Source organism: Zea mays, chromosome 8 (assembly GCF_902167145.1).
Source record: "Zea mays cultivar B73 chromosome 8, Zm-B73-REFERENCE-NAM-5.0, whole genome shotgun sequence".
NCBI classification, from domain to species: Eukaryota; Viridiplantae; Streptophyta; class Magnoliopsida; order Poales; family Poaceae; genus Zea; species Zea mays.
Genome location: NC_050103.1, coordinates 37194943 through 37208622, shown reverse-complemented (window position 1 = coordinate 37208622; position 13680 = coordinate 37194943). Strand labels below are relative to the sequence as shown.

Below are 13680 nucleotides of genomic sequence, written 5' to 3'. Positions count from 1 at the left end.
AAGCTTTCGCTTCTTAGAAATTGCTATCTTTGGCTCTTGAGCTGTTCTTGGTTTCTTCAAAGCCTTTTCATCTTCCTTTATCAATCAGGCAGCTTGCCTACTCAGAATGCTAACTATTCCTTTTCTTTTTATCCCTTCGGCTCCTTCGTCGAGCTTCTCATAGTCAGGATAATCGAAGTTTAAGGCATCCATAACGCGGTTCAGCCTTCGTTTTGGCTGGGTGCCGAAGGCGGCGGTCATCAATTGATCTTCTTTCTTGGTGTAATTACCAAGTATCTCGTTGCACATGGTCTCAATCATCTCCAACCATTCGTTGCAAGGTTTCTTGAATTGTTTCTCAAATTTAAAGCAATAGGGAAGTCGTACAAGCTCATGATTTTTCCCCTCTTCTTTCTTCTTCGGCATCCCCCAACCGCTGGAAGTTGGAAATGTCTTGTTGGCCAAATATTCTCGTACTAGGTCCCTAGTACTAATTTCGGCAGCTACCACTCTAAACTCAACTTCGGCTACGTGGCATCGGGAGCCAAGTTGCATATGGCACAAGGGCCTGGTCATTTCGAAGCTTAATTTCATGGGCTTCATGACCATAGTCATCAGCTTCTCCCTTCTCTTCTTGTCTGCTTTTACATAAAACCATTCATTTGTCCACCCGGTTGGCCATTTGGTGCGATAGCCAATCACTGGAGCCTTTGTATCTTTTCTATATGCAAAGTTGTAGCAGCCGAAGTTCTTATGAAGACCATTTGCCCTGGCCTTCGTCTAATAGTGCAGTTCATGTACCCGGCAAAAAGCTTCGGCATTAGCGTTTATACCCTGGCTTCAGAGAGCCCATATAAAAACACTGAGCCTAACAATAGCATTGGGTGTCAATTGATGAAGGTGTATCTCAAAGTTCTTTAAAATTTCCCTAATCATGTCATTTAAGGGAACCGAAGTCTTGCCCTCAAGAAGCTCTTGAGAACGACAACTTTGTCCTCTTTTGGTTCTGGAACAATTTCCTCCTTAGCAAACCGGACAAGCTTGCTCTCAGCCTCCCCGAAATAACCAAGTTTTCTCATCATAACCATGTCATCCTCCGTTATAGTAGATTTTCCAAACTCAATGTGGCTAGGCTTTGTTGGGCTCAGAATACTGTTATCTTCTTCACTATCATTGTCACTTTCGCCTCCAGCTACAATCTGTTCAGCTTCGGTATTGGGGGCACCTTCGGCGGTAACTTCCTCTGACACAACTAGACCCGATCGCTTCATCACTTCTAAAATTGGTGCTGTTTCGGCTATTTCGGTCTCTTCTCCTTCACGAGACACCCTAGCAGTGGACCTTACCATGGCCAGTTGTGTTCTGGTTCTTTAAGCCGAAGCTGATCTCAGGTGACGAAGCACTTGCTTGAGAATGCAACGCAGGAAGCTTTGGCTATGGTTAAAAATTTTAACAGCACAATGGCGCGATAGCAATGAATGACGCGGTAACTTCTCACCAACCCGTCTGTTTATATAGTTCTCCAGGGGGAGAAGGCGAACTGCCATACCGTTTACACTGACTGAGCGGTGGACCAACCGACGATCGGAATACTTTAATCATTTCCGACGATCGTTTTTCGGACCTTCAGCATTTCGAAGCCTTTGTGTTTTTCATGGATCGAGCTTGTTACGTAAAACGATCTAGCACCACGAAGGGGATACTGTTGGGGGTCTTCTTCCCCGTCGAAGGTCCTCAAGGCAAAAACACCTTTGGCAAGATAATACAAAGGCATACGCGACATGATGAAACAGATGGAAGCCGAAGCTATGACTGAAGAAGCTTTGACTTAGTATTATGATGAAGCCGAAGGTCGTCACCGACTCAAGGGAAAAAGACTGTTTAGTCCTTGATCACTCGCATTATGATTGCATGTAAATGTCGGGGACATAAATGTAATTGTGTCCGTGCTGCGTCCCGCGCCTACAAATAGATGTACAGTACCCCGGTACTGTTCACGCTGATTGTAATCTCTCTCTCGCGTCATCTTTGCGTTCCCACCTTCTGGCGAACTGAAGGTACCATTGTTTTATAAATATCATTAATGTTAATTCTTACATGTGGATATGAATATAAATAAAATATGAGGATCTGATCATTATCTTCCATTCTTTAATGTTCTTTCACGTTCTTGTTTATATTTATATTCATATCCATACTTACATACTGAGATGATGAAGGTACGTCATTCATGACCTTCGTCTGAATATCATTATATCTGAAAGGAAATAATGCTTCGAAGGACGAAGGTCTTTAACCATTAACAATTGTGTTGCCTTGTTCTTGATCTATAGCATTTGAGAACAAGTGACCAACAGTGATGCCGATGCCGGATGATAAATTGCATGGTGTGATAGTGGCGGCGGTGTGCTCGGGTGACTCCAGGCAAGAGCGCAAGACAAGAGAAGATAAGTCAGGGATGACAGCCTGATGTTCGGAGGCCGGGATGTGTTCCACGTGGAAGCTAGGCCTGAGGCCGGGCTAATACCCCATGGCGCTGCCATCCAAACAGGCTGGAGCTATGCCCGGGGAAATTCTCGCGTGGGCTGCTGGCACAAGGAAAAGTGGGAAATCCACGCGAGGAAGTGGGCTACCAAACTGGGCCTCAATGTAACTTTAAGTCATTCCAAAGTCTAGGTAACATTTAAGTCATTTTATCCTAAAGTAAGTCATTTAGGAACATTAATTCATTTTATGCAAGATGGCTCGACTCGACTCTTGGGTGGGGAGCGGCTCGGTGAACCGGCTAGGTGGGCGTGGGGGCGGCTCAGTCAGCTGGCTGGGCAAGCTGGCTCGGTTGGCTTTGCTGGGCGGGCGCTAGGGATCCATGCAGGGGCGCACTTGTCGAGCGGGCAGGTGGACGCCAGTTGGTCCAGGTGATGGACCATTGGGTCCATCAGCTAGGGTGATGAATAGATCTGCTCTCTCTATATATATGACGCGTCAAAATATATTACTTTTTTATGCTGACAGAGGACACATCTAGATATTCTTCAAAAGTGCCAAGTTCTATATTATATTAAATGCTCCAAATTATGGTTGGTTATATAATAAAAATCAGACGAATCGATAATATTGCTTACCATGAGGCACGTTTGGTTGCCGTGGAACAGATACACAAACTTGGCCAAAGCTATGCTGAGAAAGTAATTGTTAGGCCTTGTTTCATTATTCCCATTACACCGGATTTTAACCTATCCAATCCCACTAAATCCACATGGATTGAGAGCTAACCGAACAAGTCCTTAGGTGGTTGTAGCTTAGAATTTTGATTCTGTGTGGACCGTTGGGAAGGGTGGGTCAGATAACATGTTATTTTAAAGGTTACTGACAAGAAATATAACATGTTAGCATGATTTTTAAGGTGATCACTTAAAAAACAACTTACATCAATATAATCTTCAGCGTGTGTAACTATCACTACAGGAAACTAGTTAAAGAACATGGGTGAAAAACCGTCGAACTTAATGTAATAGGCCGTCAAACTTACCATAAGAACGTGGGTTTACCGACGAATATAGCCGACGACGATTTTTGGACGAACTTAGAGATTTAAGTTCGACGGCCCCAACGAACTTAACATTAAGAACGTGGGTACCGTCGAACTTAACATAAAAAACGTGGATACCGTCGAACTTAACATTAAGAACGTGGGTTTTTAAGTTCGATGGGGGCCGTCGAATTTTTCCCATAAGTTCGACGGCACCCACGTTCTTACATTTAAGTTCGACGGGGACAGCTGGTCGTCGAACTTATGGGTCCTACGTGGGTCGGCGAGGGCTGCCCATTAAGTTCGACGGTACCCACGTTCTTAACGTTAAGAACGTGGGTATCACCCACGTTCTTAACGCTTTTCTAGAAAAAAAATAAAAAATACAGAAATGAAAAATTAGACACACAGAATATCACATACAATACAGATTTCAAACACATAGATATATAAGTTCAAATACATAAGTTCACACAAGTCTAAATACATAAGTTCAGGTGAGGTACTAGCCCATCGCTGCTGCTAGAAAATACAAGATAGTAAAAAAAATGTATCTAGAAAAAAGCCAAAACTATGTACAATTTAGAACGAATAAAATCTCCATGGTCAAAATTGGCCAGCTCAAATATCACACTAAAATCTCCATGGTCTAAAATCTCCATGATTAACTGTAGTCTGAGGTTGTCTCTGCCTGTAATAATTTTTCTGGCACTCACCTGGTCAATCATTAAGCTACTAATTCCATTCACAGAAGCAGCGCCTTCATCTAATTCATGTAAGAATTTCCGACTACCAAGATAACCCCATGCCTCACCATTAAAAACAGCGAACACAAGCTGTATAAGAATTAGGGAAAATGTCAGGAAGATGTTTCTTCAGAAACCAATCACACGTAAATTCAGAGAGTGATATGAAGAACCATATTAAATGTACCACCCCATGTGTAAGCTAGGGTATAAGATAATGAGAACATTAACAAAGATACCAGTAGCTTGAACCTTACAACAAGTATAAAAGAGGTAAAGATAAAATGGTGGATATGATCTGCTGCATACCTGCTCTAAGTAAGATAGAAAAGAATATCTAGCATAATATTATGGAAGCGACTAACAAACAAAATTTCAGTAGTCATATCATACCTGTTTCTTAAGCTTGCTTAGACCATGAATGTGAGAAAGAGCATCAATAGCAATGAGCAAAGCAATCAATCCCTGTGAAACTCAAAATTATCCCTGGCAAATAAATAATATGAATAGGACAATCACATACAGTTAGCAAACTAGCAACTTACAGATATGGGAGAATCTGAACCAAGACTACGGTCCCGAAAAATGATGCAGAGTCTTGAGACGCAATAGCCAATATTAAAGGTTTTAGATGCTCTGTAGATCCGTTTTTAAGTGGTGGTAATGAAGTCCATACACTGCCCTTCAAGTATGAGTATTCAAAAAATGATATAACATATAAAAACTAAATATCGAGGTATGACACTCTATAGGTGCATATAGTAGCTTCAGACAGACAATTTTGAACTTTACTGTATTAGCGTATAGTGTACATGATTATGCAACTTGCAAACTATCTCTAAGGAGAAAAAACACACCTGTGTCCACCTAAGGGCAAGCATGATTGTTCTTTGAGGCAGGATGCTGAATCATGTGTTTGAGCTTTGGTTGTCTGAAGTTCATGTCGATTAGAAAAATAGTAGTCCCAATTGATCAAAGGTCATGCTTCTGTTGTCAATAAGAGTATGCGACATAATAAGGACTAAAAAGGAATCCAAACCTGCATAACAAGGTCGAATTCAGCAACATTTGATTTATATCCATTGCCAGTCTTCTCAATTTTTTTTCTGAAATCTTTTATTGATAGTCCTCATCAATATATAAATTTGGTACAAGAGAATAGACAAACAGAACTTTGAAAATAAAAAGGTATGCAACAAAAATGAAGGAAAACTACCTTTTGAAGAGTGTTTGTACTCTCTTCTGAAAGTAGAAATACATGAAAATTATATTTGTTCCACATGATACCTGATCCCTACATGATAATAGAGTAACTGAGGCACATTCAACACAAAATTTAACTTTTACATTGCAAAAAAGCAGCAAGTTTGACTCTTGAGAGGGTGGCATCAGTGTAACGAAGCCTGTTTTACTTACAACAGGATTCCAATCATGGCTGTGATTTGAGTAGAGTGCAAAATCATCTTTTGGAAATTTTCTATCAGGAGACAGCTCTATATACATGAAAAAATACAGTACATCCTTAGGGATCATCATGCAAAAAATGCAAATAACACAAGAAAACAGAGATGCTAGTTCAGAATAGTGACCTTGTAAGTCATTGTTGACACCATTTGACTCAACAAATACACCAGCCACCTTCTGGTGAAGTTCTGGATCATTGGATACCCTGGATAATAGCACCAAATATTATTGATTTGTTAACATCTCTTAACATCCCAAAGGTTATATGACTTTTCAAGGAAAAAAAGCTTAACTTCCTTCGGTTAGTACCAAGGCAAAAGGGCAAACTTCAACACCTCACATTTCACAAGCACATATAAACTCAAAAATATGTGAATAATTGCTGTTGTGCTTCCATGTACCTCAGAAAGAAATCTGACATCTGATCTAAGGAAAGGAGAATAGTAGATGGTTGAACCAATTGATCACTGCCTTTTCTAAGTCTTACAATTGGTGCAATGACCTTCTCACTTCCAGGATCTAACAGCATAAAAGTCATTTTAATAACCAGTTATTCTTAATGGCATGGGGAGGTTAGCTTTAGTAATGGCAGAAGATGGAAGACTAGATACATGTAGAGTGCAGACTCACTAGAACAGCCAATTTCACCAGAAAGATTCAACAGCCTCACACAAGGGAAGCTTTCAACGTTTAGGTACATTGCCTTCACAAGGTCTAGAACTGATTCCAATGTGGCACCATCTCCTATAAAATGAAATTGCAATAGCAACATCCAGTTACAGTAGAATTGGCGTGCAGAGAAATATGAAGAGCTAACGAGCAGCCATATGCCCAAACAAGTCACTCTTACCTCCCAGATACTGAGAATTAGGTAAAATAAACCAAAATCATAACTAGAGTCTGCCCTATGAGAACACACAAACATAACTGTACAGAACACACAAACAAAACTGTCTGTGTTGAATTTATTGTCAAAATAACAGAAAAAAGAATTTATATAACACATACCGCTCACTCTTGGAAGAGACCTATAGTAAGTCAATGCACCTAATTCAGGCACATTATACAATCGTACAGAACCATCATCACACGCAAGAGCCAGTCGCTGGAAATCATTCACATGATATGAAGATATTGTGTTGGTAGAACCATCTTCATCCTCAGAGTTGTCACCATCATCAATGTTACTTAAGTCAGAATTGTTGTAGTCATTTTGGTCTGGATGGCCATTGACAGCAAACTCTGAGCTATTATTTTCAGTATTTTTAGCATCAACTGAAGGCTCCATTGCCATTTGCCAGATTGGAATTCCAACAGTATCTAGAACAATCTACAAAAGAGAACAACAAACTAACTATAATTATATCCATGAACCTAAAATTGATATCACATTGCAACGAAACGAGAAAAGATATAAGGAGACCGATGAAGTTCAAATGGTGAAACCTAATATGAAATCTAAGTGCCATCACTAGTGATTCAATACACCCGATAGGTTATGGACTATTATTGCACTATACAAACATAATTACAACCTGCTCATACACCAATTACCAGCTTTATGCATATCCCAGCATCTAAGAGTTCGGAATTGACAATTCCACGAGAAAATCGAGTGTAAGCATGCGAAGAGAGACACCTTTTGCTGCAGGTAGAATAGATCACATTCACAAACCGACCCATCAACGCTGGACGAGAGCAGTCGGCCGGTCACTTCACCTCCTCTCTGCCCCCACACCAGTGATGTGACCCTCGACTCATTGTTCCCCTGTATAGTCTGCACCCAAGCAAACACCCAATCAGGCCAGAGACAATCCTTAGACTCCTCACAGAACACAGCAGGGCTATGGGAAGCATACGAGTTGGTTGTGCCATCCGACGGAGCCCGGGGAGATGAGCCAGAGCTCGAGTGAGCCGTCTTCACGCGCGGCGGCGACCTGGGAGGCGCAAGGAGAGGCGGCGAGCGCGACCATAGGGGAGGGGCGACGGCGCTTTTTCGTTGCGGCGGCACGATGGGCGGGAATGAGGCAGCAGGTGAGAGAGAGAGTCGCGCGTGGGTGGGTTAGGGGATTTAGGTTTTTTTATTAAGTTCGACGGTGTCCATATGGCCCACGAACTTAACTTAAGAACGTGGGTACCCACGTTCCTAACTCGTTAAGTTCGACGGTTTTAGCCAGGGCGCACGAATTTAAATTAAGAACGTCGGTACCCACGTTCTTAACATAACCCATGAACATAACTCAAGTAAGAACGTCGGTACCCACGTTCTTAATTTTACCCACGAACATTTATCAGTTTCTTGTAGTGTATATCTTTCATAAATCTAAAGGCACCAATCTTTGATGGTGGATATGGGCAGTTTAATTTGCTTGCACCCTCAAAAACATCCATCAACATTGGTACGGAGGACAGGTCTGAGTGCCAAGTTGATGGACAAACAACACCATTTATTGCTCTATTCCAAATAGAAGTCGCGTCTCTGCTTGCACCTTTATACTTCCGATATAGTTTGAATATTAACTTCTCTCTAGCGTAGCTAGTCATAAAGCAAACATGTGTACCAAGAAATAATTTATCCTCATTTGGTAAGAGATTTGTCACGTCAAGAGTGTCCCAAAGGCTACGCCAATATCTTATATACGAATCCAGATACGATGGACGACTTGTATTGGCACTGCAAAGGATTGTTTCTAGGAGACTAAGAAATTCATCCACATCTTTTCCCATTGAACCATTTCCTGCTTTCTTTGGCTTTTTAACATGTAAAACGTGGTCTTCAATAAATTTGAAACCATCTAGTGTAAAGGCACCATTCCAACTACAGCCCTTAGCAAATGCTGTTGTAAGGCACTTCGTCCATGATGACAGGAATTCACACCCTATTAGTGTCATCTGTAGGGAAACTTGTCCATCTGGAAGGACAACCCTTTCTGTGAAGTTGTTGCTGCTATGGGAGACATAATTTGCTTGGCTAATAGCCCTGAAATAAATGTACACAACATAAAAAACAACATCAATATAAATTGAACAATATCAATATAAATTGAACAATATCAATCATGCTGCTAATGAAACAAGCTACTGACAGATTATGGTTGCTAATTTATGGCAATCCGAGAGCAAAGGACTTACGGCGATGGAATGATGGTAAAATATAATAAGACATCTCCGTCAGCATCTTCGTGGATGGGCCAAACATACATCAGGCACATACAAGAAAGAAAAAAAGAGGCTAACATCATTGATTGATGCCAATGATAAAAAGGCCGAATCAGTTGCCTTGGCTGATAGCGAAATAAATATGAAGCATTATCTAAAAGAAAAGACTTGCCCTTTTATTAAGAGAACTGGAGATTAAATGGTTTCAAAGAGCGAAGGTTAAAAACCTATTACAAGGTGACGATAATACTCGCTTTTTCCATCTACTTGCCAATGGTAAACATCGCAAAAACCTCAACTTCAAATTAGAACAGGAAGAGGGAGTTGTCGCGGGAGATGATAATTTAAAGGCATATATCACAAACTACTATAAAGGGTTGTTTGGACCACCACAGAATACCAATATAACCTTGGTGGAAGATTATATTGAAGATATCTTACTAACCTCTACATTTACGGAGGATGAGGTCAAAGAAGCTATTTTCCAAAAGGAACACAACAAAGCTCTAGGTCCCGATGGATTCTCTGTTGAATTCTATCAAGTATTCTGGGAAATTTTAAAAGAAGATTTGATGGCTCTCTTTGATGATTTTCATGAAGATAAACTTCCCCTTTTTAGTCTAAATTTTTGGGTAATTACTCTTCTACCCAAAACTAAAGAGGCAATAAAAATCCAACAATACAGGCCAATATGTCTGTTAAATGTTAGTTTTAAAATTTTTATTAAAGTTGCCACCAATAGAATAAACAAGGTTACAGAAATGGTTGTGAGACCCTCATAGACCGCCTTCATGCCTGGAAGGAATATAATGGAAGGAGTGGTTATATTACACGAGACCATTCATGAATTACACACAAAAAATTGAATGGGGTAATTTTCAAAATTGGTTTTGAAAAGGCCTATGACAAAGTTAATTGGTCATTCCTTCAACAAACCTTGAGAATGAAAGGGTTCTCTCCAAAATGGTGCAAATGGGTAGAGAACTTCATTACAGAGGTAGTGTTGCAATCAAAGTCAATGATGACATTGGCCATTATTTCCAGACAAAGAAAGGGTTGCGTCAAGGAGACCCTATGTCACCTATTTTGTTCAACGCAGTTGTAGATATGTTGGCACTCTTAATTAAAAGAGGTAAATATGATGGTCAATTTAGTGGGGTCATTCCTCATATGGTAGATGAGGGTTTATCAATTTTGCAATAAGTGTTTTTGAAGAACTTTCTGGCCTAAAGATAAATTTCCATAAAAGCGAAATTATTTGCTATGGCGCCGTAAAAGCTTTTGAAAACCAGTATACTGAACTGTTTAGGTGCAATTAAGGTGAATATCCTTTTAAATATTTGGGTATACCGATGCATCATAGGAAACTCCAAAATAGTGATTGGAAGGTCATAGAAGTAAGGTTCGAGAAATAATTAGCCTCCTGAAAAGCAAAGCACCTTTCTTATGGAGGTAGATTAGTCCTTTTAAACTCGTGCTTAGTAGTCTTCCCATGTTTATGATGTCTGCTTTTGAGATCCCTATAGATGTTTTAAAAAAACTAGATCAATATAGATCTAGATTTTTTTGGCAAGGAAACAAAGATAAGAAAACTATAGACTTGCTAAATGGAACATCCCTTGCCGACCCAAAGTTCAAGGAGGTCTACTACTTCTTAAGACACTACTATAGGCGTCCACAAATTATTTTGGTGCACGGTTCTGCCGAGGGCTCCTCGCCATCAACACCGATTCGGGGATCCGAGGCCGCCATCAATGCGCACCTCCTCCCCATGACGTCGCATGGAAGGTTGACACGACGCCGATCCGCCCCACCTACTGCCCGTCAAGGAAGGTTGTCGTGGATCCCCCCACCCTCCTCCCCCTCTGCTCCGCGATTACAGGGATCCGAGGCTGCCATCAACGCGCACCAGCTCCCCACGACGTCGCATGGAAGGTTGTCGTGACGCCAATCCGCCCCACCCACCGCTCGTCAAGGAAGGTAATCGTGATCCCCCACCGTCCTCCCCCTCTACTTCACGATTACGGGGATCCGAGGCCGCCATCAACGCGCATCTAGCTCCCCCACGATGTCGCATGGAAGGTTGCCGCGGATCCCCCCACCCTCCTCCCCCTCTACTCCGCAATTACAGGGATCCGAGGCCACCATCAACGCTCACCTCCCCCACGACGTCGATGGCACGTGCATTGAGGGCGTGGGGATGAGGTATTGCAACAAAGCCATCAATGCTCTCCTACCCCTATGCTCCACGATCCCCGCCATTGTTGCCGCTCACCTTCCATCGACGACGCTGCATCGACCTCAACAACCTCTGCCTACCTACAAGAACAAATGGGGAGGCGACCAGTTGAGTTGCAGATATAACCACTGGTCCCTCTGCCGACATTTGCTGCTCTCAACCACTGGTCCCCTACATCTCTCCCCCCTTAAGGTGCATTTTATATTTTTAGGTCTCTTCAATTATATGTTTGATGATCTGATGACGGTCGTATGGTTTGGTTTTACTAAGAATACCAGTTTTGGTAGATTGATGCAAGGTTGGGTATCATTTCTGTGGCTAGGTTGGGTAGCAATTTTGTGATCTTCAATCTTTTTCCTCCCATTGGATAAGCATCTTCAGTCTTTTTGTTTAGGCACTTTGTAGTCTTACACGCCTCTACACTAGAAATACATGATGCTGATACTACACATATAGAATGTACTAGAGTCTACATTATTGTTAACTGCAAATTATTTTTTAACTGAGGTAATGGAACCTATTTGTTTTAGGGGAAGTTGTTCACATATTCGTGCCACTTGTATATGTACTTCTGATTTAGATAGTTTTGAATCAAATCATGGACCCCATGGATAGTGTCGCTAGCTGTGTAACTAATGAGTCTAGGCATCCATTCCCAAGCAACTGATCTGTATCACAAATCAGGGATACCAGTTTTGATAGATTGATGCAAGGTTGGGTAGCATTTCTGTGGCAAGGTTGGTTAGCAATTTTGTGATCTTCAGTCTTTTTCCTCCCATTGGATCGGCATCTTCAGTCTTTTTGTTTAGGCACTTTGTAGTCTTACACGCCTATACACTAAAATACATGATGCTGATACTACACATATAGATTGAACTAGAGTCTACATTATTGTTAACTGCAAATTATTTTTTAACTGAGGTAATGGAAACCTATTTGTTTTAGGCGAAGTTGTTCACATATTCATGCCACTTGTATATGTACTTCTGATTAGATAGTTTTGAATCAAATCATGGACCCCATGAATGTATCACAGATAAGGGAAAGTACATTAGCTCAGTTCTGTTGAGAAGGATAAGACAAGTTGACTTTAGTTGTCTAACTTCTTAAATGACCTTTATTCTGGTAGTGTATTGAAGTTCTTTTATGTTTGGATGCTTGAGGTCTCACATGCTACTGGCAGTGTATTGAAGTTCTTTTATGTAACATTGGGCAGCATTGACATGTCGGTCAGCATATTAGTGCTTGTGTTTCTCTTCTTCGGGGCATGATTTTCTCTGTTAGCTTCAATGCTTTTGGGAGTACTACCTGTTACATTTAACTATGCAGATTTAAACCATTCTCTGCTGATTTGAATCTGTTGTGATTGCATTGGCTTTGAAAATGGCATATGGTAGTCTGATTTGGAATGGCATATGGTAGTCTTATTTAAAATGTATACTCTGATTTGGAATTCGGAAAATGAACAAAAACTTTTGTTCAGTCACAACGTGGTTGCTTCATATGATGCATTGTTATTTATATAATAGCTCTTTTTGTATTTAATAATTGTTCTTGTTCTTTTTGAACCCGAGTGCTTCATAAACCTTAAAACATACATCTATAACCAAACTGAAACTGTTAAACAAGGGAACTAATTCAGCAGCCATTCCAAATCTTACCTTTGCAGTGGACTCAATAGTATCTTCGGCCCTGAAACCGAAAGACTCGGAATCCAATGAACGCCAGCCGGGCTGCAAGGGATGAGGCTCCAAGGTCATCCTCACCCTACAGCGGGGTACCCGGTGCTCCTCGAACAACTGCACTGCGTACTAGGGAGGCGTAGCATAACCGGCTCCCTGCAGTACCTCCCACAAAATGCGGGAAAAGCCTTCTTGTGCAAGCCCATCTGTGTGGGAATGTGCGTTCCCTCCTTCCGTGGATACGTGAGAAGTCATATGTGCAAGGGCAAGTGTAAGCGAAAGAAAAAAAGAAAAAGAATCCCAAAAATAAAAGGAAGCTAGTGCTTGGCTTTTCCCATGGTTAAGTTGAGATCTTTGATGTAGACTTAATTTATAATTACATGTGTCTCTTCGATTATGTAGCCTTTCATTGACATTTTTCTAAGAAGCTAGAAAACTAATGCATGCATGCTCGTCCTAAGCGACCTCACATTAAGTACATAGGGGTATAGTAATTCCCCACCTATATCATAGCAGCCTGTAGGGCATATCCAAATAGCCACCTAGCTACCCATCTAGTATCCTAAGGCTTCACGTCCTAGGTCTATCCTTATGGTCCTAACAGCTATCCAACTTGGTTTCTAAACAAGTTTTACTTTTAAAAAGGTTGGTAATAATGATTTATTGGTTCCTCTGTGGTGGTACAAGCTCCAATACCAGCTGTGACGGAACCGCCCGAATTATTCTAACTTAAGTGCCTAAGTCCCACCTTAGAGGCTAGACCACACTTAAATAGGAATAAAACGTCGGTCCCTCGGATCTAGTCCGACAAGGCCACGAACAGGATCAAGTACCACGTACTCACTCGAAGGTGAGGCATAGAGCAAATACAATAAAGCATAA

At 41.2% G+C, this 13680-nt stretch overlaps 1 protein-coding gene and 1 long non-coding RNA gene across 2 annotated transcripts; both read right to left on the bottom strand.

Annotated features, from left to right (window-relative positions):
* Nucleotides 1–4887: 4887 nt before the first annotated feature.
* LOC103635077 (uncharacterized) lies at nucleotides 4888–5372 on the bottom strand. Its single transcript, XR_002264208.2, has 3 exons — nucleotides 5294–5372; nucleotides 5112–5185; nucleotides 4888–4931 (listed from the first exon to the last, which is right to left on the bottom strand). It is a non-coding gene; the product is annotated as an uncharacterized lncRNA (long non-coding RNA).
* A 147-nt stretch (nucleotides 5373–5519) lies between these two features.
* On the bottom strand, nucleotides 5520–8921 carry LOC118473201 (uncharacterized). The gene is made up of 9 exons (XM_035961968.1): nucleotides 8851–8921; nucleotides 8005–8698; nucleotides 7358–7495; nucleotides 6727–7048; nucleotides 6349–6462; nucleotides 6120–6237; nucleotides 5844–5923; nucleotides 5671–5747; nucleotides 5520–5567 (listed from the first exon to the last, which is right to left on the bottom strand). Exons 1-9 carry the CDS (start codon nucleotides 8919–8921, stop codon nucleotides 5520–5522), a joined length of 1662 nt encoding a protein of 553 aa, XP_035817861.1.
* Between the last annotated feature and the right edge of the window lie 4759 nt (nucleotides 8922–13680).